Source organism: Patagioenas fasciata, chromosome 2 (genome assembly GCF_037038585.1).
Source record: "Patagioenas fasciata isolate bPatFas1 chromosome 2, bPatFas1.hap1, whole genome shotgun sequence".
NCBI lineage: Eukaryota > Metazoa > Chordata > Aves > Columbiformes > Columbidae > Patagioenas > Patagioenas fasciata.
Window position 1 is genome coordinate 2,661,648 of NC_092521.1, and position 26,989 is coordinate 2,688,636.

Sequence of the window (26,989 nt, forward strand, 5' to 3'; positions counted from 1 at the left end):
TGGAAAATTTTGTTTTCCTATCAATAACTTGACACAGACACATTCAATCTTTATTTTGAAATAGGACTTTGAAAACAAATAAATGAAAATTAAGTTTACTTGTTCAAAAGTGTTGGTAGTCAGATTATTGTTTAAATATAGCAAATTTGTCAACAGCACCCTAAAATATCTCTTGAGAAGGCTCACTAAGCACATTTGTTAAATGAATTCAAAGACAGTAAAATGAGTTCTTGCAGGCCATCTTAAAGTTCTGTATGACTGATGATTTTTTCTGGCCCTTTATATGTAATAAACACTTCTCTGGGGAGAAATAACCCTATCTCAATGTGTCTAGCCCCAAACAATGGTGATCCAGGCTGTGGGGATGTCTCCCAGCCTGCCGTGTTGGCTTCATCCCCAGTGACTTCTTTAAAGAGTTGCAAAGGTCTCAATGTACGAAGCTTCCCTGGATGGAGAAAAGCTCAGTGCTGGGTGACAGGATGGATGGAGAGATAGATGGATGGACAGATGGATCAATGGAAGGGTAGAAAGGTGAATAGATATATAGATAGACTGAGAGGTAGATGGATGGTTAGATAGGTGGATAGATGAACTGGTAGATAGATGGAGAGAGAAACAGATGGATAGGCTAAATGATGGATAGGTAGATGGATGGATAGATGGATGGATAAATAAGCAGGTAGGTGGATAGATAGACTGATAGAGGTGAATGAATAGATGGTGGATGGATGAAGGGATATTGATGGGGCTGGAGCAAACAGATTGATGACCCCGATGTGAATATGTCTGTGTGTGCATGTGTATATATATATATATGTTTATGGGACCAGGTGTTTAGGAACCTGTGGGGATATCTGGACGAACTGACGGGCAAGTGCAGGGCCACGTGCAGGTAGAACAGATGGGGACACAGTCAGACCAGTCACCCAGGCCATACAGTATGGGTGCTGGTGATGCTTGCACGTGCTCATGGGCTTGGTGGACCACAGCTGTTTTTCCTGGCCAGTTGTAAAGGGGACACCGTCTCCAAGCCACAGGGGGCACATCACAAATGATGGTTCCTCCTCTCACTCAAGAGACATCCTCAGGGTGGTCTCCCCCAGGAAGGGGACACTGCGAAGGTCTCACGTCCCCATGGCCACTGGCTGGGCTGGGATTTGCTGCTGGGCACTAACCAGGCAGAGCAGGAGCAGGGAAAGGTAGAGAAATATCTTCTTTTCTTTTTTTTTTCTCATAACTCTCTTGTGGAGCGACCTCTCCTCTGTCTTTCCCCACAGATGGAGCCTCAATTAAATTCGGAAATACATTTTTTAATAGGACTTTCACCTCAGCTCCCTCCCGGGCTATTAAAGCCATTATGGCAGAGTTAAGTAAAGAACTAGCGGCCAGGCAATAAGCTTGAGAGCCTCTGTTGCTGTCATCGTATGTTTATGGCCCAGGCAATGTTTGCTTTATTAAAGATTCAGGAGTCATTTCTGAAACGGCTCAGTTCTGTCCTTCCCATTAAAGACTGGGGTTTGGCAAAGGAGGCCCCTTCGTGAGTGCAGGAAAAAGATAAGAATTGCTCCCGAGATGGGAAAAAAAAACCTCAGCAGGCTGAGTTTGTTGCGAGAGTCTTGGGACTTCGTAGGAAAGGAGGAAGAAGCAGAACAGGGAGATGCAGCCCATAGAGCTGCTCTGCATTTATTGCCCCTGGATGCTGCAGAGAAGCCCCTCTATTTACCCTTGCCCCCCAGGAGTTGAGTGGGACTCACAGTTCCTGGAGGATCATGCAAGCTGCTGTCTTGGCTCAATGAAAAGGCAAATCTCTGCCCAGCCCTGCCCTGCAGAGTGAGGTCACACCAGCTGGGCTTGTTCCAAGCCATGAGAGATCCCCACTGGGTACCAGGACCATGAAAACACCACTTTCCCCACAGCATGACCCTCTTGCTCCATAGCATGACCCTCTCACCCTGCAGCATGTTTGAGGGAGCTGGGGCTGTTTAGCCTGGAGAAAAGAAGGCTGAATTGAGACCTTTATCACTCTCTGCAACTGTCTGAAAGGAGGTTGAAGCGTGGAGGGGGTTGGTCTCTTCTACCAAGTAGCAAGTGACAAGATGAGAGGAAATGGCCTCAAGTTGCACCAGGGGGGGTTCAAATTGGATACTAGGAAGAATTTATTCACAGAAAAGGTTGGGAAGCAATGGAACAGGCTGCCCACGGAAGTGGTGGAGTCACCATCCCTGGAGGGGTTTAACAGATGTATAGATGATATTCTTAGAGACATGGTTTATTGCTAGATTTAGGTTATGGTTGACCTCAATGATCTTAATGGTCCCTTCTAACCAAAATGATTCTATGATTCCATGTCTACCTTGCTCCATAGTACAACCCTCTTGCTCTATAATGCAACCATCTTGACCCACAGCGTGACCCTCTTGCTCAATAGCATGATCCCGTTGTGCTATAGCGTGATGTCCTTGACCAACGCGCAGCTCTCTTTCTCCGCAGCATGACACACATAGCATGACCCTCCTTGACTTCCTTGCCCTGTAGCATGTCCATCTTGCTCCATACCGTGACCTCCCTTCATCACAGCATGATCTCCTTGATCCACAGCATGGCTCTCTTGCCCACATTGCTCACTGTAGACCCAGACTGTTTTCCCAGTGTAGCCCGTGAAAGCCCCACATCTCTGCTCCAGCCTCAGTCTCCTGTGCCAGTGAGTTTGCCGCAGTGGAAAATTGCCCATCTCTTGTTGTTGCTATTGCAAATAGGTGGTCAGGGGCAGCTCCTCATAGGGGGATGCAAATCCCAAAACAGGGCAGCTTTGTACTCTGTTTAGGGCAAAAATTTTGCAGATTAAAATAAGGGAAGAGAGTTTATGTGAAAGCTACTAGCTTAGAAAAGGTGATGCATAACCCAGGACAAGTTCTGGGGATGAATCCAATAGAGGATCAGCATCCTTCCCCATCCTCTTTTGGATTAGAGAGCACAAACCCTTCAGAAACACTCAAGTACAGGAGAAAATAGGGCACAAGGGATTGAAAGAGGTTCCCCTCTCCATCCGTGCCCCTCTGTCAGACCAGGTCCACTGTTGGCCAGCTCTAACCTGCTCCCATGCAGGAGATGCTTGATCCTGTGCATGGGAAGGTGGCTGAGCACTCCCCAAGGACCACGTGGGGATGGGGGTTGTCCGCAGCCATCACTTTTGTCCCTGGTAGGATGCAGCTGAGGCTGATGGGCCATGGGGACAGGCAAGTGCCTGGCAGGTCCCTGTTAATGGTAGGTCACCTTTCCTCCTCCCCCAGCAACACTTTGCCCATGGGGCAGATGCAAGAGGACTTGCTGTTGGGCAGCATCGAGGCAATTGCTAGAGCAAGAGTTGCCTTGTGTGCAAGCACATAGATCAGTTTGCACAGAGGCATGTGCAATGGAGCTACATGCATAGGGGGATATGTGACAACTGGGGACTCGAAAACCATCTCACCCTGTGCTGGGGTGGCTTGGGGTGATCAGAGCTGGCTGAGCTGTGATGAGCAGGGTTCAGCATGTACTGACTCTGCCCTCTAGCGCAACGCTGCCAGCTTGCAACTCCACCAGCTCCTGAACCTGCTGGTCTCCCTTCCCTTCAAGCCCCAGTGCCTTGACCTGAAGCCCAACCTTGGCCCACCTGGCTTTGCTGTCCTTCTGGCCTCACACCCCTCCAGCACAGCTGCTCTTCTGTGTCCTCACGTCTGATGAGTCTCCGGTGCTGCTTGCTGCCATGCAAGGCCACGGAAGAGAGTTTGAGCACCTCCAAGCAGCTGAGGAGCCAGGGCCAAGATGGGACATGGCAAATCTCAGAGGGTAGCTTGGCAAAGCTTTTAGGATCAGTCCAGGGGAGCAAACCCCCCTCTGCAGCCCCAGAGTGGTCAAAGGGCCAGCTTGTAGGAGCAGGATGGGTGTTCCCAGTGCTCCCAGAGGAATTTCACCCCTTCATCTACAGCGTCTTCTACCCCAGGGGATGCTGCAATGAATGTTTGGCTTTATTTCTTGTACGCATTCCCCATAGAAGTTCATAGAATAATTTGGGTGGGAAGGGACCTTCGAAACTCATCCAGTGCCACCCCTGCCATGAGCAGGGACATCTTCACCCAGATCAGGTTGCTCAGAGCCCCATCCAGCCTGGCCTGGGGTGTCTCCAGGGATGGGGCTTCCACCACCTCTCTGGGCAACCTGGGCCAGGGTCTCACCAAAATTCTTCTTTATACCTCGTCTGAATCTATCCCCTCTTAGTTTAAAACCATCACCTCTTGTCCTATCACAACAGGCCCTGCTAAAAAGTCTGTCCCCCTCTTTCTTATCAGCCCCATTTAAGCACTGAAAGGCTCCAATAAGGTCTTCCCAGAGGCTTCTCTTCTCCAGGCTGAACACCCCAAATCTTTCAGCCTGTCCTCCCAGAAGAGCTGTTCCAGCCCTCTGATAATTTATTTTGGTTTTTTGTGACTTCACGGGTTATATGGTTTAAAACTACTTTTTATGCCATATTTTGCAATGTACTGGTCTCCAAAATACCCCAGGGACACCTCGACTCACCCTGGGGTGGCAGGTGGAGGGGTACGGGTGCATTGGACAAGGTGCTGCTGCCCTCCAGTGGGCTCAGGCTGGAAAGGAGAGTGGTTGTTGGCACCCCCCTCTACACCAAGAACACGGGTGTTCAGGAGGGCCAAGGTGGGATGTGGGGCTGAGGATGAGGTTGTAGCCAGGGGAGCTCAGTGTCTTCTCCCAATTAACAAGCAACAGAACAAGAGGAAATGGGCTCAAGTTGCAGCAGGGGAGGTTTAGGTTGGGTATTGGGAAAAATTTCTTCCTGGAAAGGGTTGTTGGGCATTGGAACAGGCTGCCCAGGGCAGTGGTGGAGTCACCATCCCTGGAGGGGATGAACAGACATGGACATGAGGTTCTTAGGGGCATGGGTTAGATGTCGACTCAGTATTAACAGTTGGACTCGATGATCTTAAGGGCCTTTTTCAACCAAAACAATTCTGTGATTCTAGGACACCTTCCATAGGATGGAGTGAGCACTGGACAAAGGACCAAGTGGGCACAGCATCGCTCTCCTCCCCAGGAGCAGGAGAAAGCCTGCTCTACCCCATCCTTCTCCCAAGATGGCCCCATTGATCTGCTCCTGGCCCAGGACTGTTTGAAAGTAGCACCAGGTGCTACTGAAGGGCCTGATCCCGCTAACAAATTGCAAGTTCAGTGTAGTGAGCACCTTGCACAGGTGCAGTGTCCCAGCACCAAACCACATTGTGGCCTTTCCATACTTAAAAGGGGCCAATAAGAAAGATGGGAACAGACTTCTGAGCAGGAACTGTTGTGATAGGACAAGGGGTGATGGTTTTAAACTGAAGAAGGGAGATTCAGGCTGGATATGAGGAAGAAATTTTTTACAGTGAGGGTAGTGAAACACTGGCCCAGGTTGCCCAGAGAAGTGGTGGATGCCCCATTCCTGGAGACATCCCAGGCCAGGTTGGACAGGGCTCTGAGCAACCTGATCTGGGTGAAGACGTCCCTGCTCATTGTACATTGCAGGGGGGGCTGGTGTAGATGAGCTTTGAAGGTCCCTTCCAACCCTAACTACTCTATGATTCTAGGATTCTATGATACACATTAGGGCGAGGGTTCTGTTAGTAGCTACTTTCCCTCTGTTGTCTCCAGGGACAGGCAGGAGCATTAATTTGTAGCTGGCGACAGCTCCAGAGGAGCAATTATGGTTTACGGTACCAATGAGCCATGAAGCGAGGAGGCAGGTGCATGGCCGCACCTCCTGACACTTCAGATACCTTCTCCTCTTCTATTAAGAGAGCCATTGTGTACTTAATGGAGGGGAAAATCAAACCACCTTCCCACCATGCTGTAAAGGCTGATATATGAGCCAGGAGATTTTTTATTATTGAACGTGAAGCTCCAAGAGGAAGAAAATTCAACCTCAAAGGCAGGAAACTGGGCTGAACCACTGTGGGTTTGGTGGGTTCTACCTGATGGGGTTTTCCAGGATGGTGGGCATCACTGTTTTCTGTCTCAAGTGTTCTATAAATCAACATGGGGTAGAAATAAATACTCTTTGCATCTTCCCTCTGGTCACAAGATGCCCCTAAGAGCTGCATTAACTGGTGCAAACCCAGGATGCCCAGACTGAGGAGCATGGAGCCCACCTGGAGCTCCTCTTCACAGGGACAGAGGTTGGAGAGACCTTAAGGTCTTAGTAACTATAAAGATATTTCTGCAATGGTTCTTGTGCTTTCTACCCATGTTTTCCTCCACCAATAGGATCCTTTGACCTCCTGGTGCAGATGGAGAAGACAACCATAGAGAGATCCAGGAGGAGGAGGCAAGGAGCACCAGGCTCTTGCTGATGGAGCACACATCTCCTCTGAAGATCTGTCATCAGAGTGGGAGGTGATTCCGGCTATGGAGTCACGAGTTTCCCACATCCACGGAACGTGGGTGGGAAAAGGATCTACTGGAGCAGAACAACTTGCTGTGGGTGGCTTAAAGAACTTGATACGGCTTTGAGGTTGGTGCTGGGTAGGGAGGTGTGATGACAGAGGAAACAAATTACAAAAATATGTCAAAAATAAAAATTAGATGGTGTTTTAACCCTGGCTTGGTAGACAGGAGCCTCCCCACCACTTTTTTATTTATTAACCCAATATTGAAAGCACTGGCCTTGGTTCATTTCCATCTAAGGGGGTTTAAAGCCACCTCTGTGTCTCTGGAAAGGGGTTACTCTGTCCTGTGGGGTGCACGGTCCCGGAGAAAGGGACCTGCCTGGCTACCAGGAGACATGGTCCAGCCCCACAGCCATGGGGTTTGTTGTCCTCCCAGGGTGGTGGGGTCCAGTGAAACATAGACCTCCAGAGGGAGAATAGAACGGGGAGTCCCACATCAAGGGTTTGCTGCTTACCCACTGACAAGGAGCTCCTCCAGTGTGGGTGATGCCTTCATTCCTCTTGATCTGCTCCTCCAAAAACAAGGGATTTGGAAACCTCTGTTGGAAACCCCCTTGGAAACCCAAACCCAGCAGATTAAAACATGCTGGGTGAAGCAAAGATGACTTTCTTGAATGTTTTCCTTTTGTTTTCCAAGGAGAAAAGCCCCCCTAGGGGATCCAGCCTGAGCTTCGCTCCCCACCTCCCATGTTACTTCCATGAAATAACTCAGGTCACGAAGCCACCAGCTCCCATCACACAACACTAGAGGTGGAGATGATGTCTCACCAAGGGTTGTTGGACTGATCTGGATCCTTAGGAGCTCAGTTTGCTTTCGATCAGGCTGTCCAAGAGCCAAATGATCTCTCCCAACCTCAACAGCTCCAGTTTTAGGTAGAAATCAACCCATTTGCAAGCTCAATCCAGGGCTTGTTCCCCTTCATGGCTGGTGCACCCAACCTATCTGTAATTCACAACAGATGCACTATGAAGTGTTCTCGAATCAGTGCTTTTTAATCCATAAAAGGTGAGAGTCCATTTACAAATTAAAAAAAAAAAAAAACAAAAACAACAATAAAACAACAAAACCATCATTGTTAGGGAAATTATCCTACTCGCACAAAACACAACCCCTCCGCCAATACCAGTGGAGGAGCTGGGTGACACGGGTGGCAACGCAACGCGTGGGTTCGCCGCTTCTGCACGGCTTCTTCCAAATAAATACACCTCCAGCTCGGAGACGTCCGTGTCGGCAACACATTTTAAGGATCGTGGGAAGACGCTGCCGGGATGCAAGGTGGCCTTTTGTTTTGTGAACCTACCCCCTTTCTCACCAAGTGGCTGGCAAGATGACGTAGAAAACACGACTGTGCCAGATGGCCTTGTGGTGGCAGCCGGATCCATAATCCGGTCTGACGATGTCTCAGTCTACAGAGAAGCCTCTGGGTCAATAATGCAGAGTTAGGAGCCCTCCTTTAGCTCTCCTTAAATAAAACTAGGGTTGAAAGGTTGGCACATGGGCATGGAGCCACCTAGAAGTCACGGTACAACCCTGGGCAGGGGGGATACTCTCATGATGATGTCCCACTGCCAGCTCGCGTTCGCTTCGTTAAACTACCGTTACAAATTCGTCACGGCTTAAAAAGTACAAAAATACAATTGCATCTCTGAAGGGTATTTTATACCTACCAAGATCATCCAAGCACTGAAGACCAGACAGCTCTTTAGCCTTCAGAAAAATAAATGCACGAGGCGGAAATGGGATTGAGAAAATTTTGCCAATATATCTAAGCATGTATTCGGAGTCTCCCAGCGTTTCCAGTACAATTACCAAGATGTATGTATCCATCAGCCCAGCCCTGGTACAAATGCTGACAGCACAGTGTTAGGGTATTAGCAACGTGTGCAAGATCCAATACTAGCACAAATTTAGTAGTTTAATAATCTGGAGAAGCTATCTTCCTGGAATTTTAATCTCATACCAAGAAAAAAAAAAGAAAGACTCTTAGCTATTAATCTACTCACATATTTAGGGCAATCCACCTCTGCTGATTAAAAAAAGCGAGACGACAAATGCACGTTAAGTCTTTCCCTTTTCTTCCAAAGCAGCAGGCTGTGCAGCTGGGCTGTGTTTGCTGGGCCAACCTGGGTTTCCGTTTAAAAAATCCCCAAAACAACAAAAAGCACTAAAAAACAGTTAAACCCATGCTAACTTCAACCCATTTCACTTGGACACCCCTAACTGGTAACCTGGCAGAGATGCATGGCCCATTGCTGCCTGGGCAGGTCGGTGCTGGACCCCGTGATGGGGTCACCATGAATCATCGATGCCCACATTATCCCCTCTCCCAAAAGAGAGGAGTCAAAGGTGATCTCCAGTTGGAGCTGCTGAACGATTCGTCTCTGCCAGCAGCTCTTGGGTGAGCAGTGGCAGCGGTGTCATCTTCTAACCTTGCGGAGAAAGCCTATGAGACGCTAAAGAAGGTTACAGCTTTTGCTTTAATGGCTGGGGTCTGGTTTGGCTGCTCCTCGCACCAAGCAGAAGGCACAAACCAGTCCCTGCTTCCCACCGAAGCACAGCTCCCCCTCACCCCTTAAGAGCAAAAAAAAATTAATTAAAAATTAAGAATAATCAGTGTTTCCCTGTATTGTTTAGCTGAGGATCATTGGACGCGGGAGCTGGGAGATGGCGGAGTCCGGCGCTGTGCATCGCCTCTTTGGAGAGGATCCGACCAGCGGCACATCCCCAGGGAAGGGGGGTCCCTGTAGAACTGACGCCCACACAGCCTGGACAGGCCACCAATGCTTGTGAAGGTTCACGAGCCCCCAAGCTCGTGGGACACAAGCTAACCCCATGGTTACTTCAGTACATGGCCTCGTTGTCACCCACCGCGGTGAAGGGAACACCGTAAGTGCTCTTCTTGCTCCTCTTGCTCTTCTTGCTCCAGACCAGCAGCGTGCTGGCGCTCTTGCTGTTCATCAGGCTCTTTCGGCTGTTCTCCTTGTTGCTCTTCAGCATCCCGCTGCCTGAGGACATTGCCGCTGTCTTCTTGTCTGCCTGTTCAGGGAGGGGAAGGGGAAGTGAAGCCAGTGAAGCTGGAGATGTGATGCCTGGGTTCAACCCTGCACCTCCACCCTGGGAGATACACACCAGGGAATCTGTTCTGCAGTTTCCCACCTAAGGCTTGGGGTTAAGAAAGACATGGACCTGTTGGAGAGGGGTCAGAGGAGGCCACAAAAATGATCACAGAATTACAGAAGGTCCCGAGTTGGAAGGGACCCACAAGGACCATCGAGTCCAACTGCTGTCCCTGCATAGGACAAGCCCACAATTCACCCCGTGTGTCTGAGGACGTTGACCAATCTCTTCTTGAACACGGTCAGGCTTGGGGCCGTGACACCTCCCTGGGGAGCCTGTTCCAGTGTCCAGCACCCTCTGGGTGAAGAACCTTTTCCTCATGTCCAACCTAAACCTCCCCTGGCACATCTTCTGCCATTCCCTCAGGTTCTGTAGTTGGTTACTAAAGAGAACACTTTGGCACCTGCTCCTCCTCCTCCCCTTGTGAGGAAGCTGGAACCACCATGAGGTCTCCTCTTAGTCTCCACTTCTCCAGGCTGAACAAACCCAGTGACTTTAGCCGCTCCTCATATGGATTACCCTCCAAACCCTTCACCAAATTTGCAGCCTCTTCTCATCAGAGGAATGGAACAGCTCTGCTGGGAGGACAGGCTGAGAGAGTTGGGGTTGTTCGGCCTGGAGCACAGAAGGCTCCAGGGACACCTTATTGTGGCATTTCCGTACTTAAAAGCGGCACTATAATAAAGATGAGGACAGACTTTTAGCAAGGCCCTTTACAACAGGACAACGGGTGGTGGTTTTAAACTAAAGAAGGAGATTCAGGCTGGACATGAGGAAGAAATTTTTTACAATGAGGGTGGTGAAACACTGGCCCAGGTTGCCTAGAGAGGTCGTGGATGCCCCATCCCTGGAGACATCCCAGGCCAGGCTGGATGGGGCTCTGAGCAACCTGACCTGGTGAAGATGTCCCTGCTCATGGCAGGGGTTGGACTTGATGCTTTTTGTAGGTTCCTTCCAACCCAAACTATTTTATGATTCTATGTGACTTACAGCTTTCGGTCCCTCCGAGCCCTGCAGGGTTATCACACCGATCTCCACTCCCTCCTCCCCAGTGCTCTTCAGCAGCTGCACCACCTCGGCGTGCTTGGACCACCTGCAGTCCTTGCCGTTCACCGAGATGATGTAGTCTCCCTCTTTCAGCCCGGCTTCCTGTGGGGGTAGAGAGCAGACACAAATATTTGAGCTCATGGATGGTGCTGTGTGAGGTCTTCTCAGTGTCCATCCCACCCCACATGTTCCAGTCCTACAGAGATACAGCCCACAGGGAGGGTTGGGGTCCACCCTCCACCTACAGCACAAGACAGACGATGCCTTCATCATCCCAAAGATTTGACATCTGCTTTGCAGCATGCACACAAAAGTGGGATGCTCTGCAGACTAAAGATCTCTTCTGCAGCTGCTGGAGTTATCACCTACAAGCCTAGATCCTTGAGAAAATGGAGCAGGCTCAGCAAGGTCCTACACACATCCTTTATTCATCAAGGCATCAACAAAGCCCTTGATGTGCTTGAAGGAAAGCAAGAGCCAGCCTGGGGTTGTGAGGACAGGAGCAACCCAGCCAGGACACGCCAGACCAGCTGCAAAGGACATTTAGAAACTTGCCCACACAGGGACACCCAGATTTTGGTGTCTATCTAGACACCAATCCCCTCCCAGCTCAACGCAACAAATGTTAACAGCCAAGGAGACACAACCGTGGTCCAGATACGGACCATACACAGCCTTTAAGAAGATTTTAGTCTTCCAAAAAAGGGATGTGATCCTGCTACTACGGTGCGTGTTGTTATGGAGATGCTGAGCTGTGGATGGCAGGGTTGATGCTGAGCAGTGCCGGGGAAGGGGGACACCTTTCGGACATCCCACCAGGATGCTCCATCAAGCTTCTGCTGCAAAACAAAGTCACCCCTGATCCATCAGGAAACCCACACAGTGAGATAACTCGCGTTTCAGACTTGTCGTCTTAGTCCTATCCACTGTCACATCCCAAAATGAGGGAGAAGGGAGCTGGGCTCTTGCCAAAGAAAGGGTGCCAGCAGTTAAAAACTGAGCTCACCTCTGTTTTTTTCCTTAGCTGACTCCTAAAAATATAATCTCAATTCTTGTGTGACACCAGGGCTGAGATCTGGCAGGGACGAGCCTCCACCCGAGAGCACCAATGCAGTTACCAAGTCACACAAAACCGAACGTTTAGACCTAAAACCACCCAGCACTCCTCAAAAGAAGCCCTGAAACCCCACTTGCAGCATTCCAGGTACTCACGGCAGCGCAGCCCCCCGGGATGACACCTGCGATGAGGACAGGGGAGTCTCCTCGCAGCGTGAACCCAAAGCCGTTCTCTCCTCTCATCAGGTGGACCCTCCGTGCTGGGTACCACTTGTTTTTGGCCGAGAAAACCGAGAGGGGCCCCTGTGGGAAGGTAGAAAAATGGAAAACACTTTTTTTTGGTGCAAGGATGCGCAACCTTGCAAAACACCCACTGATGGGGAGGAGGCAGAGCAAGAAAACCTGTTTTTTGCATTGATTTAAGGATGTAGTTTTGAGCCTGCCTGGTGTTTTAGAATGACAGAATCATTTCAGTTGGAAAAGACCCTCATGATCCACCCATTACCACAACACTGGCACTAAACCAGGTCCCTAAGAACCTTGTATAAACACTTTCTAAACCCCTCCAGGGATGGTGAATCCATCACTGCCCTGGGCAGCCTGTTCCAATGCCCAACAACATTTTGTGAAGAGATTTTTCCCAATATCCAATCTGAACCTCCCCTGGCACAACTCAAGGCCATTCCCTCTCGTCCTATCACTTGCTACTTGAGAGAAGAGACCAACACCCTTCCCGCATGCCCCAAAATACAGATTTATACACTACCAAGCTAGAGGTGCTTAAAAGGCCATGCCAGATGTTTGGTCAGCAAGCTGGCATCAGTTTAGGCACTAAAATCCTGGAGCAAACAGAACAGAAAGCTCCGGTGGAGGGAGCTGGGTCCTTAATTTCTCCCTTCAGGAAAAATCAGTAAATAAACCCCATCGCCCACGGAGGGAGCTGAGGTTTTACCCCACACCTGGCTGGGGTGATGTAGCAGCAGGGTGTGAGGTGGTGGGATGGGTCACCTCTTCATGTTCAGATCCTTCCCAAATCTTTCCTGTTTTCCTGCCTTTTTCCTACTTTCCCATTCCCACAGGAGCAGGATATACCTGCCTGCCCTGGAGATGTTCAAAAGCAAAGACGTTCAACCTCTCCTTGAGGTGCTACACAGCCCATGGCAGGGTTGGGGGACTGAGATGGCTCAGGCAGGTCCCACAGCAGCCCCAAAGCTGAAGCTTGCTCCCCAAAACCCTGTAAAAGCCTAAGGAGGGTAGGAATACAGGTCTGGTGGGATTCTCCTAGTGCCTCCCAGCTGGCACCATCCTGCTCCCCCAAAAAGCTTCCACTAAAGGGTCCCTTTGGTCCTTCTTGGGTAAAGCCCACCCAAAATTATAGAATCATAGAAGAGTTTGGGTTGGAAGGGACATTCAAAGATCATGTAGTCCAACCCCTGGCCATGAGCAGGGACATCTTCCCCCAGATCAGGTTGCTCAGAGCCCCGTCCAGCCTGGCGTGGGATGTCTCCAGGAATGGGGCATCCACCAACTCTCTGGGCAACCTCAGCCAGGGTTTCACCACCCTCATTGTAAAAAAAAACAGTAAAAAATCATTAAAAAATGCCTGTGCCTGCTCCTTCATGCACCGGAGGAGCTTCATGACCCATTTAGGTCTTGCAGAGACAGATCCGTGCCCTCCCACCCCTCATTTTGCCTGGGAGGAGGTGGCTTGTCCTCCTTGGAAAAGCACCCATGAGAGCACCAGCTGCACCGGGAGAGGGAGAAGAGGCTGTGGGGAGGAAGGACACCAGGCAAACAGAGCATGCAGGGGAGGAGGAGGAGATTGCTCCCTTGGGGAGACCTCCATCCCGTAGCTGTACGTACCAGCCTGTGGAAGAGGTCGGTCACCTTCACCTGGGAGAAGTTGGGGGATTTTATCTCCGGTTTCTGGTGCGTTTTGGCTGGTGGTAGGGAGAGAAAAGCACACACACTGCGGTCAGGTAGTTGCGTCAGCTGCTGCTTCGACATCGTGCTCCCCAAGATGGGATGGAGCGACCCATAAGAGCTGGGATCTGCTTGGGTAGGTGCCAGATGTGCCATCTCGAGCCCCCAACTCCCACCCGTGATGCTCCACCACTGTGCAGGGAGCTCTGGTCCACAGCAACACACCACAAACTCACTGTGGAGTTTGCCCACCCCATGCAAAGCTGCCACAAATCCCCTTCTCAGATGCACTCCCCCCAAAAAAAACCCCACTTACGGTGAATGTCTGGGGCATCTCCGGTTTCGAAGAAGTCTTCCTCGTGGTCGATTTCCGAGTACTTGCTCAGCGAACGCTTGTGAGCGAAGGAGAGGACCTCCTGGAGGATGTCCATCTTCCGCAGGATCTTGCACAAGCCGTGGATCCTCATGGCTTCCTCGTGCTTCATGATGGCTTTCTTCAGATGAGCTTTGCCTGCGAGGGGGGCAGAGAGACACGGTCGCAGCCCGAGAGGAGCGGAGCAGCCGCCGCTTCTCTCTCCGCTCGCTCGGCTGCCCACGGATGACAGCAGCCTGTGTCACCCGACGTGACTCAGGGACAGCCCAGTCACGTTCGCAGCCTGCCAGGCGTTCCAACGCGCATTAAATGGGGTAGGTCCCAGCCGTCAGAGCATCTCACCCCCCCTGATGCAGGGCTGGGAAAAGGACCTTGAAGGGGTGACCTACTTCACTCCCCCCGGCGCTGGTGGCAGAGCCGGCAGATGTTCCCAAAAACCACCGGCGAAGGAGCTGCCACCACGTCGCGCCGCCCCCGAAGTCCCTCCTAACGCTTAACCTCAATCTCCTCCGCAAATTGACTTCTCTCCATCGCTTTGTGTCCCCCGGGGGGGTGTTGGGACACGGAGGAAAATTGAGCCCCGTCCTCCTGGTGACAGCTTCAGGAAGATGCAACATGTCTCCCTGTTTTCTAGGCTAGGCAAAGCCTTCTCCTTGCCCTGCAGGTCCCGCTTTTCCACCCTTCTTTAGCATCTTCTCTTGCTTTGCTCGTCTCGACTTGCCTTCGACGTGATTCCACCCTCGGGAAAACGGAGCGGCCGAAAAATGGCCAGAAGAGACGAAATTACGATGGCCCAAGGGTATCAACGCAAACATCTCCTCTGTGAGAGACTGCAACTGAGATGCCCGTATCCAACGCTGAACTACCAAAAAAAGCCATATATATATATATATATATATATCTATAAAAATAATGATGTGTCATAGAAACACGTGTGCCTGTAGCATTTCCACTTTTAGGACACACGGTGGCAACATAACCCAGGGAGATGGTGGAACTCTGCTCCAGACTTAACAAGGACCAAAGCCTGACGACCTCTGCTTTCCCGCTTCGAGAAGCTGCAATCAAGGAAATATATTGAGCCTGGATGGAAACCAGAGAGGAAGAAACTCTCCAAAATAACTGTATTGAATGCAATCAATTGTATTTTATTGAAGTACTCCCAGCCAGCCCACTCCATGGGCAAGAAAACAACGAGGTTTTATCGAATATCATTGACTCCTGCTATTTTCAAGAGATCACCGGGAATAGAGAGGTCAAGCATGGAAGCTGTGCAAGCTTTTGGCTCCATTCTGTTGAAGATGGTGGAATATACCACGTCTAATAAAACAGAATGTTATAAGACTAGGAGACCAGGGGAGCAGTAAAATACAGACTGAGCAGCCAGGAGGACTTTGTTGGGGCCGGTGACGTGACAAACTCATTCTTCATGCTCATGGGGGAGGCAAAGAGGAGATGACACCCCAAAATCAGGGTGCTAAGCTGACTCTCCTTGCAGTCTCATTGGCGAGGGGCTGCCAAAACACAACTTCAGCTGAATAAGCAACGCTCTGTTTTTCCCCTGAAGCTGAAGATCCGCATGGGAGGAAGCTCTCGTCTCTCGAGCCTTTTGGCACAGCTAAAAAAATCCACCCCCCTGGCATCTGCTGTGTCTTCTTGTCATCCAGCCAAGTCAGCAGCAAGCCCAAGCTAAGGAGCTTCTAGGATCTCTGTGTCCCTACGGATTTTTCCATGCTGCGTTGGGTGACATTATCTGGCTTAGGCCACCTCAGTGTTTGAGGTTTTACCATTGAATCAGCTGGACAGGTTGGTGTAAGTACCATGAGTTGGTGCTCGACACCCTATTAGGGAACTGTGACATTTTCCCATCTTCCCAAAAGAGGTTCTTTTCAAAGAAAACACAAAAAGAGAGGTGTCTTTGCATGGAAACATCCCCCAGCAGCTCATTGCATTGCTTTGTGGAGACCATGCCAACATGGGGAAGGTCATGATGGGGCTCACTGCCCATGCTTTGAGGTTTCATTGCAAGAACCAGGGGATTTGCCCCCAATGATGCACTTCACAGAGTCACAGAATGGTTGGGGTTGGAAGGGACCTCTGGAGATCATCCAGTCCAAACCACTTGCTAAAGCAGGTTCACCAGAGCAGATCGCACAGGATGGTGACCAGGCATGTTTGAATGTCTCCAGAGAAGGAGGCTCCACAACCTCTCTGGGCAGCCTGGTCCAGGGCTCTGGCACCCTCAGAATAAAGAAGTTTGTCCTCATATTCAAATTGAACCTCCCGTGTTTCAGTCTGTGCCCATTGCCCCTCATCCTGTCATTGGGCACTGCTGAAAAGAGTCTGGTCCATCCTGTTGACATCCACCCTAGAGATATTTATAAACATTGATGAGATTGCCTCTCATCCTTCTCTTCTCCAGGCTGAACAAACCCAGTTCGCTTAGTCTCTCCTCAAAAAAAGATGCTCCAGACCCCTCAGCATCTTTGCACTTACCCAGCTTCCTCCTCTCCTCGGGGTCCTGCAGCAGGACACGGAGCGATGGTCCCTCCGGCATGGTGACGTGGAACTGCATAAAAGCCTTCTCCTGCTCTGGAAGTTCAGCATCGGATGCCGCTGTGTAAAACAAATGGGTGGGTACGGGCTTAAAGAGAAGTCAAGGGCGTTGCGTGGCCACCCAGACACCCATGGTGGTGGGGACAAGGTGACCATGAAGTCACATCCAGGCTCATATGGCCCTGATAACTTCAGCACAAGCTTCCTCTGACTCAATCACAGCCTGAAACGACCACTAAGACATCACTGCTGGAGAGGGATGAGTTATCATAGAATCATTCAGGCTGGAAAAGACCATCAAGATCATCGAGTGCAACCATTAACACAACACTGGCACTGACCAATGTCCCTAAGAACCTCATCTCCGCATCTTTTAAACCCCTCCAGGGATGGTGACTCCACCACTGCCCTGGGCAGCCTGTTCCAATGCCCCACAGCCCTTTCCATGAATAAATTTTTCCTAATATCCAACCTCAACCTCCCCTGGCACAACTTGAGGCTGTTTCCTCTCATCCTGTCATCACTTTCAAGGTTGCACCAGGCTTTGAAGTCAAGTGCAGGATTTGTCCCATTCACGGCACAAGCATCCGACTCCTTTGCCTCTTTTCGCTCCTCTGCTCCAGTCTGGAAGCAGCACTGGAAATCAAGAGCCCCGTGTTTCCCCACCTGGAGGTTAGTGCCACAGAGACAATTCAGACAATAACTAAAGCAAAAAGGCAGGGCAGACTAAAGTGTGGTTTGGAAAGTGAGCCCTCCTTGCTGCACATGGGTTCCCTGCATGGGCAGAGACCTTGCAGTGCAACCACAGATCCTTCGATGACTTAAGAAAGGTCTGTTGCGATAGGACAAGGAGTGATGGTTTTAAACTAGAGGAGGGGAGATTCAGGACAAACATGAGGAAGAAATTTTTTACAGCGAGGGTGGTAAAACACTGGCCCAGGTTGCCCAGAAAAGTGGTGGATGCCCCATCCCAGGTCAGCCTGGACAGGTTCTGAGCAACCTGAGCTGGTGAAGATGTCCCTGCTCATGGCAGGGGTTGGACTGGATGAGCTTTGAAGGTCCCTTTAAACCAAACTGTTCTATGATTCTATGATGGAGAGGATGGAGATGGATGCAGCTTGGACAGGTGCTCCAAGCACCACACTGGGCTCTATGTGTGATTTTTACACATTTATTTCCAGCCAAATCTGTTCCTAATCCCCTTTGGCTCACATGGAGCTCAGGGTTTCATAGCAGCCTCCTTCCCTGAGCAGAGAGTCTGATAAGAAGCAACCCAGAGGGTTCTAGGCAGCTTTGTGGACTTGCTGGTCCAAATGGAAGATCCCAAAGCCTGGTGAGCACCTTGGCACTGGTGAGGTGGGAATCAGCAGCTCCAGGGCTGGTTCTTCCCATGCCAGAATCCCCAGGAGATTAAACTGCAGCACAAGGAGTTTATTGCCAGCTGGTTATGGGAGCGGAAGATTTGTTATTCTGAACAAAGGGGTCAGGGCACGCTTGGAGAGGCAGTGAGCGAGCACGTGAGATCTCAACAGCGTGCTCTAGATGGAGCAAAGAGAAAAAAAATCCCCAAACACTCAAATTAGGGATTTCCTGCAGATTTATGCTTACCCCCAGCAGCCAAGGTTACTAGGACATTGAAACAGCCTCAAAATTTAAGGGCAAATGTTTGCCCTGTCCATGTAGCTGCATGCAAACCCAGCTCCATCACCATCCTCTGCTGTTTCTGTCTTCGAGCCGCTCCAGCCACACGGCACCTCAGTCTCAATTCAGCTTCTGCAACGCCCACGCAGCACAAGCCCAGCAGCAAGATTTCGGGCAGGCTCCGGAGCGGGGGAGGACGCTGGGACAGTCTGGCAGCCGTCACCGTCACAGCATTGCTTTCAGCAGTCATCCCCCAAGAAGCCACCCAGGTGTTCCATCACCGCCAAGTCATGGGTCAGCACCGCAGGTCACGGCGTGCATCGGCTGCCTGCCCCCAGATCCTCTTGGCTGACCCAAAATTGCTGGTGACGGTGCAGATGGAGACGATGGGTCACAGCCCACGTCCCCACTCCAGCTGGCTCCACAGAGCCACGTCAGCTCATTTCTGGCACAGCCACCCATACCCTGCTGTCACCACCACACCACCCTTGCTTGCCCAGGGCAACCGCCCATGAGGCTGGCAATTAAATTTGAGTAGCCCAGACCAGTTTGTCCAGGGTTACTTTGGCTTTTTTTTGTTTTATTTTAATTTTTTGAAGCCCACAGCTGGTCTGTCACATGGCCTGGGGTACCCAAGGAGGATGCTCAACCGAGGACACCAGCACATGCATGGTAAGAAGGCAGTTGAGCCCCCGTTGCTTACCCACCCAACCCCAAAGGAGACAGCAGGTGACATCCCTACAGGACCTCTATGCTTATCTTCTTGGAAGGACTTCGCAAACCAGAAATATGGGGGAAATCTGCCCTGGGCATGAATTTCTGAGTCAATAAGTGAGACCTCCCAATGCCGAGGGGAGACCTTCTCACTCTTTGCAACTGCCTGAAAGGAGGTTGGAGTATGGAGGGGGTTGGTCTCTTCTCCCAAGTAGCAAGTGACAGGACAAGAGAAAACGGTCTCAAGTTGCACCAGGGGAGGTTGAGGTTGGATCTGGGAACAATTTCTTCCCCAAAGGGCTGTGGGGCATTGGAACAGGCTGCCCAGGGCAGTGCTGGAGTCACCATCCCTGGAGGGGTTGAACAGACATGGAGATGAGGCTCTCAGGAACACGGGTTAGTGCCAGTATTGGGTTAACTGTTGGACTCGATGATCTTGAGGGTCTTTTCCAACCAAAATGATTCTATGATTCTATCAACAGCTCAGAGCATCCCAAAAACTCTAGGTCTTGTATCCATCTACCATGTGCATGCCTCCATTCACCTCTTCTTTTGCAACCCCTCCCCAGCACCAGGTTGCCACGCAAACCCCGAATTTGGCGGCGCAGGCAGCTGTGTCCAAGCTGTAACACTCACCGGGGCAGTCGCAGAGAGCAACAGCAGCGAAGTAGTGGGAGAGGGCTTTGAAATGCTCTGACTTGACATGGACCATGGTGGTCCAAGAGAAGGGAACGTAGTCCTTCACATGTGCCTGGGTCATCGTCTGGTGTACCAGCGAGTAGGCATCTTCCACCTGTGGGGAGTCAAGAGACAAGCTGCTAAGCCATGGATTGAGATGTTGGATGTCCATCAGGAGACAGTGACAGCAGGTTGTCCTCTCCTAGGGGATTCTGCCAACCACAGAAGCAGCCTCTCCATTGGTGACAGCCCCACCAAGTCTCTCTTCCCCAAGGTGCTCACCCTTGCTGCCTCCTGGGCAAGCTGCAACCAGGTGAGGAAGTCATGCTGGGCACGCAGCAAGGTCATCTTCTCAAAGACACACTCCTGGACCTGGGCAATCATCAGCCGCACCAACATGTTCAAGGAGGCTGCACTCATATCCAGGCTGGGAGCATTGGAGAAGTTTTCCTTCAAGTAGTTAAAGGCACCTGCATGAGGGAGAAGTTCCTGGTAGCCATGGGGCTTGTAAGCAGAAGGGTCAGGCTTTTGGCCCATGAAGGTTTCCCCACCAGCAGCACAGGAGAAGAGCCAGCAAACTAGCTTGCACATCAAACATCTCACCATAACTGGTGGGTAAAGAGGTCAGGAGTCCCTCTCTTGCTATCTAACCCATCCTTGGGCCCACAGCTTTCTTCTCTAAAGCCCTGGGTGACCACAGTCACAGGGTCCTTTCTTTCCCCAGCTGCTCACAGATAGATCAGCATCTCTCCTAGCCCCAGCTGGGACATCCCTACCACCTTGTGGCAACAGAGAGCACTTCAGGAGGCTATTGGGTCATCCCAGCTCCTCTTCATCACCCACAAGAGGCAGCATGGTGTCAACATACACTTGGTTTGTGGTCCCTTGGAGATGCCCTGTCCCCGTTCCAGAGAGGTGGTGGATGCCCTATCCCTGGAGACATCCCAGGCCAGGCTGGATGGGGCTCTGAGTGACCTCATCTGGGTGAAGATGTCCCTGCTCACGGCAGGGTTTGGACTAGATGATCTTTGAAGGTCCCTTCCAAACTAAACTATTCTGTGATCCCTCTTTGCTCCCTCCACTTCTTGCACTCATCTGGATTATTCTGACCCCAGGGAAATGCTGCCTTCTTACCCCTGGGGAGCCAAGGAAGGAGGGAAATCCACATACCAGCTGCCTTCTGAAAGGCATCGATGGCCTGGTTGAGCCCCGGCAGGGATGCACGGTCCTGCCGCGCTCCGATCTGGGTGTGCAGGGCTCCAATGTTGAACAGCACGCTGCCCTTCTCGAAGGCCAGGGCCCGCTGGTGGGATGGGACCCCCGTCAGGGAATCATACCTGGAGAACGGAAGAATCAATGTCCAACCCTGGGTTCTTGTTCATGGATGCAGTAGGAGCCTGGAGGGTTTTCAGTGCTCCACATGGGCTTGCAAGCCACCGTTCCCATCATGACTGATCCGCATGGGGCACACGCTTTCTCCTTCCTCCCCTAACCAACCACCAGGGCAAGCTGATGGGACTGAGTGGCCCCTCAGCAAGTTTGTGGCTGACACACCAGAGGGACGGGATCTATCCAGAGAGACCTGGACAAGCTCGAGAAGTGGGACCATGTGAATCTCACAAGGTTCAAAAAGGCCAAGTGCATGGTCCTGCACATGGTTCAGGGCAACCACCCATATCAATACAGCTTGGGGGATGAAGGGATGGAGAGCAGCCCCGCAGAGAAAGACTTGGGGATGCTGGTGGACGAAAGACTGGACAAGAGCCGGCCCTGTGCACTTGCAGCCCAGGTCAATCATATCTTGGACTGCATCAAAAGGAGCATGGGCAGCAGGTTGACAGAGGTGACTCTGCCCCTCTGCTCCACTCTGGTGAGACCCCCCTGCAGTGCTGGTCCAGCTCTGGGTCCTCAGCACAGGACACATATGGACCTGCTGGAGAGGGGCCAGAGGAGCCACAGAAATGATCTGAGGCTGGAACAGCTTTTCTGGGAGGACAGACTGGAAGAGCTGGGGTGTTCAGCCTGGAGAAGGCTCCAAGGAGACCTTACTGCAGCCTTTCTGTACTTAAAAGAGGCTGATAAGAAAGATGGGGACAGAGTTTTTAGCAGGGCCTGTTGTGATAGGACAAGGAGTGATGGTTTTAAACTCAAAGAGGGGAGATTCAGGCTAGAGAATAAATTTTTGCCCCTGAGGGTGGTGAGAGCCTGGCCCAGGTTGCCCAGAGAGGTGGTGGATGAACCATCCTTGGAGACATCCCAGGCCAGGCTGGACGGGGCTCTGAGCAACCTGAGCTGGTGAAGATGTCCCTGCTCATGGCAGGGTTTGGACTGGATGAGCTTTGAAGGTCCTTTCCAACCCAAACTATCCCATAATTCTGTAACAGCAAGCCCAGAGCAAAGGGAAAACCCAGCTCCCCACATCTGCTGGCTCCAGCTTTGCTGCTGAGGCAGCAATCCCATCGTGGATGTTCGGTACCATCTCCCTCCCCACTCATAATGCCCCTGGGTGGGATGGGGAAATCTGCACCAACCAGTGGAAGAAGACACCCAGGCTTTTGGTGGGAGGGAAGAAACGGCTGTCTAGGAAGTAGAGCTGGTTGTAATACTCCATCAAGAGCTCCAGCCCAGCTTCGTTGCGGCTCGGGGTGCGCATCGCCTGTGGGGATGAGAGAGGAGACGCATGGGTGGAAAGACAGGGGGAAACGGGAAGGGAAATGACAGATTTATGGAGCTGCATGTACTGGCCAGCCCATTGGGAAGAAACTCCACCCGAGTTATTATATCAATAGGATCAGATCAATATAATCAATAGGATTAGGACAACAGTGGATGAGATGCTGTGCAGCAGGTTGAGGAGGCACCAATAGGGTGGTGGGGCACCCAAATCCAGAGCCAGCCACCTGGGAGCTGTGCTGGAGGTGATGCTCATCTAAACCAAGCTGAGATTATTTTTTATTTAAGAGAAACTCACGCAAAGTCTGATTAGATAAATCCTAATGATGAAATAGGATTTTTTGCTCTTAATAAAAAAGCCCTTGAGCTTTTGACCCAGCATAGGGAGGAGGGTGGGAGGTCTCTTAATGCCTAATTTTAACTAGGCTTTTTCCCAGTGCCTGGCTTTGCAAGGCTCCTCTCCCACAGCCTGAAGAGCATGATCAGGCCCTTCACAAGTGCTTGGGCAAGTGTTTTCCTTCCTGATCTCCCAGATCAAAGCTTCACAGCAAGGCAAAACTTGAAGTTACTTATGAGATTGATTCATAGAAGCGGAAAAATTCACCTTTATCGGATTACGTTATATTTGCTCTTCTCCAAGCACTAGCAGGAGAGAGAGCAGTCGTTTAGCCTTGCTGGGAGTGAATTAATATTCATGAATCAGTAATGGATTGCATTATACCTTTTATTGCTGTTCAGTTCTGGGTTAGCCGGGCATTAAAGGACAGGATAAGAAAACAATTACTGAATAGTCTGCAATATTCTGTAACCTATAAACTGAAGCTGAGGTGCTCTAGTGTGGGAATCCCTTATTCACAAGGTTAAGGGTGCCGTTTGGAGAGGAGATGAGGGGACACCTGAAACAAAATGTGGCACCTCCAATGGGTGTTTCTGGACAAGCCAAAGCAAGACCTTGCAACTCAAGGGACACCGACCTGCCGCAGCTCCATGAACTCTTTGATTTCTTTTTCAAACAAGATGCTCTCCTCTCCATAGTGTTCACTGATGAAATCCTGGATGGGGAAATAAGAGAAAAGAAAACCCTGAGTCACCCTTTAAAACATTTTCATGATTTAAACGGTGACTTTGGGTAATTCCGTATAATACTGCTTTCCCTGCAAGGAAACCTCCACCAAGGAAAACCATCTCACCCCCTGCCTGGCTCTTGCTCTCCAGCATCTCTAGACCTCTACCTCCCACTTTACCGTGTCTTAAGTCCAGCTCCTCCCCATAAATCTACTTTTTGCAGCTGTTCTAAACAATAAAATGTTTTGTAGATGCTGCAGCACCTCCTCTACAACACCTAACCCTACCCATGAGCTGAAACATCTCCCAAATTGCACGGTCGCTCCCCTCCATCAGTTTACATTGTGTGAAACCCTAGCGCTCACCTTCAGTGGTACCAGCAAATCCAGCTCCTTTGTCTCCTTCAGGCCCAAAGGGATCATGGGGACGCTGATGGACTCGCTGGAAGAAGACAAAAATGTATTTAGTGGTTGGTTTAAAAGCCTTGGAAAGACCCTGTGTGTCGCGGATTAAAATGATGTAGCTCTTTGCCCTGGGCTTGTGCTGCTCCTGTTAAAGGGTGAAACTAGAAGAGGACTCGACTCCGCATAGCAGAAGGATGCTCTTCCCAATGGGATGTTGGGAACAGCAATAAAAGAGGAGGGGTGCACAGAAAATAACCTGAAACCATCACTCTTATTCCTCCAGCTTCTGCTTTTCTCTCCATAACAAGTACAAGAGCAACAAAATAGGCTCCAGTAACGAAGCTGCTTTAATTAGCAACCCTCGGGAACCAGGTGTGATGTGAGGACAGGTCACGGATTCAGCCACTCCTGTGTGCTAATCTGGGCTTCAGTGCTGATAAGGACTTGCTTGGGCTGCAGTGCTGTGCCTGATATTGAAGTTTTCTACCTCTATTAACAGCAGTTGTCTAATAATAGCTCTTATCGCAGAGCCGGTTCGATATTGTGAAATGCTGAAGACAGAATCATAGAATCATTTTGGTTGGAAGAGACCCCCAGGATCATTGAGTCCAACTGTTAACCCAACCCTGGGAGCCTGAGAACCTCATCTCCATGTCTGTTCAACCCCTCCAGGGATGGTGACTCCACCACTGCCCTGGGCAGCCTGTTCCAATGCCCCACAGCCCTTTCCGGGAAGAAATTGTTCCCAAGATTCAACCTCCACCTCCCCTGGTGCAACTTGAGGCCGTTTCCTCTGCTCCTGGCGCTTGTTCCTGGGGAGCAGAGCCCAACCCCCCCTGGCTCCAAGCTCCTTTCAGGCAGTTCAGAGATCAGAAGGTCTCCCCTCAGCTCCTGTTCTCCAGCTGAACCCCCCAGGTCCCTCAGCCGCTCCCATCACACTTGTGCTCCCGTCCCTCACCAGCTCCGTTCCCTTCTCTCAACTCACTCCAGCACCTCAAGCGCTTTCTTGCTGTGAGAGGCCCAAAACTAACCCCAGGATTCAAGGTTTGGCCTCCCCAGTAGTTCTGCTGGCCACACTAGTGCTGACGCAAGTCAGGATGCTCTTGACCTTCCAGGTCACCTGGGCACACGCTGGTTCATGTTCAGTCATTGTCAACCAACACCCCCAGGTCCTTTTCCACCAGGTAGTTTTCCAGCCGCTCTTCCCCAAGCCTGTAGCTCTACATGGGGTTGTTGTGACCCAAGTGCAGGACCCGGCACTTGAACCTCGGACAATTGGCCTCAGTCCATTGACTCATCCAGATGCCCCTGTAGAGCCTTCCTGTCCTTGAGCAGATCAACACTCCCACCCGTCTTGTTGTCATCTGCGAACTAACTGAGGGTGCACTCGATACCCTCATCCAAATCGTTTGCCCAGGTTTGCACAACAGCCCGGTCTCCTTACCTCCAGATACAGCTGATAACTTGTTGGCACATCACTCATTAGCCCAGGGAGGAAAAGGGGCAAGTTGCAAAAATCTGGGGTGTGGGGTAGGGAGGTTACACCCATATTTTCATCCGTTCATACTGAATAAACAGCTCCGAGAGCTATAGTTAGTGCAGAAAGGCCATTATCGCTCCTTCCCTAACAAGATTTCCGCTTGAATCCAATGCCCCAAGCAAACAAAGGGGTTTTTGTTTGGCCTGGGAAAGGTTTTGGGGTTGCTGCTACTTTTGTTTTCTTCTTAAACCAGGGCAAACAAGCAGTGGGTTGGAAAAATCCACCATGCTTGAAAGCAAAGAATCTAGGGAGGATGCATGCAATGCGGGATATGTTGCATGCATCCCTGCTTCTAACACAGAAGAAGGACCAGCATCCAGGATTACAATCAGAGACTGCAACAGACATTCTGAATGCAGCAAACACCCAAGGGTGGTGGAGATATGGGCTCTCTTGGCCACCTGAAGAGGACCATGCAACAGGAAAAGCACATGGATGGACAAAGAATCATAGAATAATTTGGGTTGGAAGGGATTTTCAGAGCTCATCCAGTCCAAACCCTGCCAGGAGCAGGGACATCTTCACCAGCTCAGGTTGCTCAGAGCCCTGTCCAGCCTGGCCTGGATGTCTCCAAGGATGGGGCATCCACCACCTCTCTGGGAAACCTGGGCCAGTGTCTCACCAACCTCAGAGTAAAAAATTTCTGCCTTATATCTCATCTGAATCTCCCCTCTTTGAGTTTAAAACCATCACTCCTTGTCCTGTTGCTTCATGCCCTATTGAAGTCTGTCCCCATCTTTCTTTTTGGCCTCTTTAAGTATAGAAAGGCCACAATAAGGTCTCCCCAGAGCTTCTCCTCCCCAGGCTGAACCCCTCAACTCTCTCAGCCTTTCTCCCCAGAGCTGTTCAGCCCTCGGCCCATTCCCGTGTCCCTCTTCTGTCCCGCTCCAACAGCTCCATGTCTGCCTGGTGCTGGGACCCCAGAGCTGGATGCAGAGCTCACGGGGGCTCAGGACATGGGGGAACAGGGGCAGGATCCCTCTCTCCACCTGCTGCTCACGCTGCTCTGGGTGCAACCCAGGACACGGTTGATTTCCTGGGCTGTGAGCACACTTTGCTGGGTCATGTCCCATTTGTCACCCACCAGTGTCCCCAAGTCCTTCTCCATAGGTTTGCTCTCCATCCATCCATCCATCCATCCATCCATCGCCTGTGCTGATACTGGGTGCTGCCCCAACCCAGGCGCAGGACCATGCGCTTGGTCTTGTTGACTCTCACGAAGTTCACATGGACCCACTTCTCGAGCCTGTCCATGTCCTGGATGGATCCCATCCCTCAGGTGTGTCAACCGCACCACTCAGCTTGGTGTCACCAAACACCACCCACCCACCCATCTCAGGAAGGGAAGGAGCAGCAGCAGTTCCCATGTTGCTGCAGCATCTCAGGTTTTTTCTGCCTCAGGGATTTCTGCGTTTCTCACCCAGCAAAACGGTGCTGATGAACCACCCCGGCACGTTGGTTTGCTGCTGGTGAACATGCCAGGGTTACCGTTCCAGTGAGTCAAGCCCAAGGTGGCTGGGTAAGCATTTCATAGCAACAGAGAGTTTCAATTAACAAAAGGTCTAACCTCAGAAGGACAGAAAAATAACCTGATACCCTCGATGGGAAAAGAAAACTAGTGAGTAATCCACTGTGGGAACAACCTGAAGAGGAGGTTGGGCACCTGTACAGCCATTTTTTTAATTGTTTCTGATAAATATCCTGTTTCACCTGATATAAAAAAAG

The 26,989-nt window shown here is 50.9% G+C and overlaps 1 protein-coding gene across 4 annotated transcripts in view; it reads right to left on the reverse strand.

Annotated features, from left to right (window-relative positions):
* Positions 1-7,448: 7,448 nt before the first annotated feature.
* The window catches only part of RHPN1 (rhophilin Rho GTPase binding protein 1), a 38,430-nt gene continuing 18,889 nt past the window's right edge, over positions 7,449-26,989 (reverse strand). For all 4 annotated transcript variants that reach the window (XM_071803741.1, XM_071803740.1, XM_065832481.2 and 1 more), the window contains 12 exons: positions 23,686-23,761; positions 23,230-23,307; positions 22,114-22,238; positions 20,753-20,919; positions 19,865-20,052; positions 19,541-19,697; positions 16,490-16,609; positions 13,937-14,131; positions 13,561-13,637; positions 11,854-12,000; positions 10,585-10,743; positions 7,449-9,513 (listed from right to left, as the gene is read on the reverse strand). In XM_071803741.1, coding sequence (XP_071659842.1) covers positions 9,319-9,513; positions 10,585-10,743; positions 11,854-12,000; positions 13,561-13,637; positions 13,937-14,131; positions 16,490-16,609; positions 19,541-19,697; positions 19,865-20,052; positions 20,753-20,919; positions 22,114-22,238; positions 23,230-23,307; positions 23,686-23,761 — 1,684 coding nt within the window. In that variant the 3' untranslated portion in view covers positions 7,449-9,318. The remainder of the gene's footprint in view (positions 9,514-10,584; positions 10,744-11,853; positions 12,001-13,560; positions 13,638-13,936; positions 14,132-16,489; positions 16,610-19,540; positions 19,698-19,864; positions 20,053-20,752; positions 20,920-22,113; positions 22,239-23,229; positions 23,308-23,685; positions 23,762-26,989) is intronic.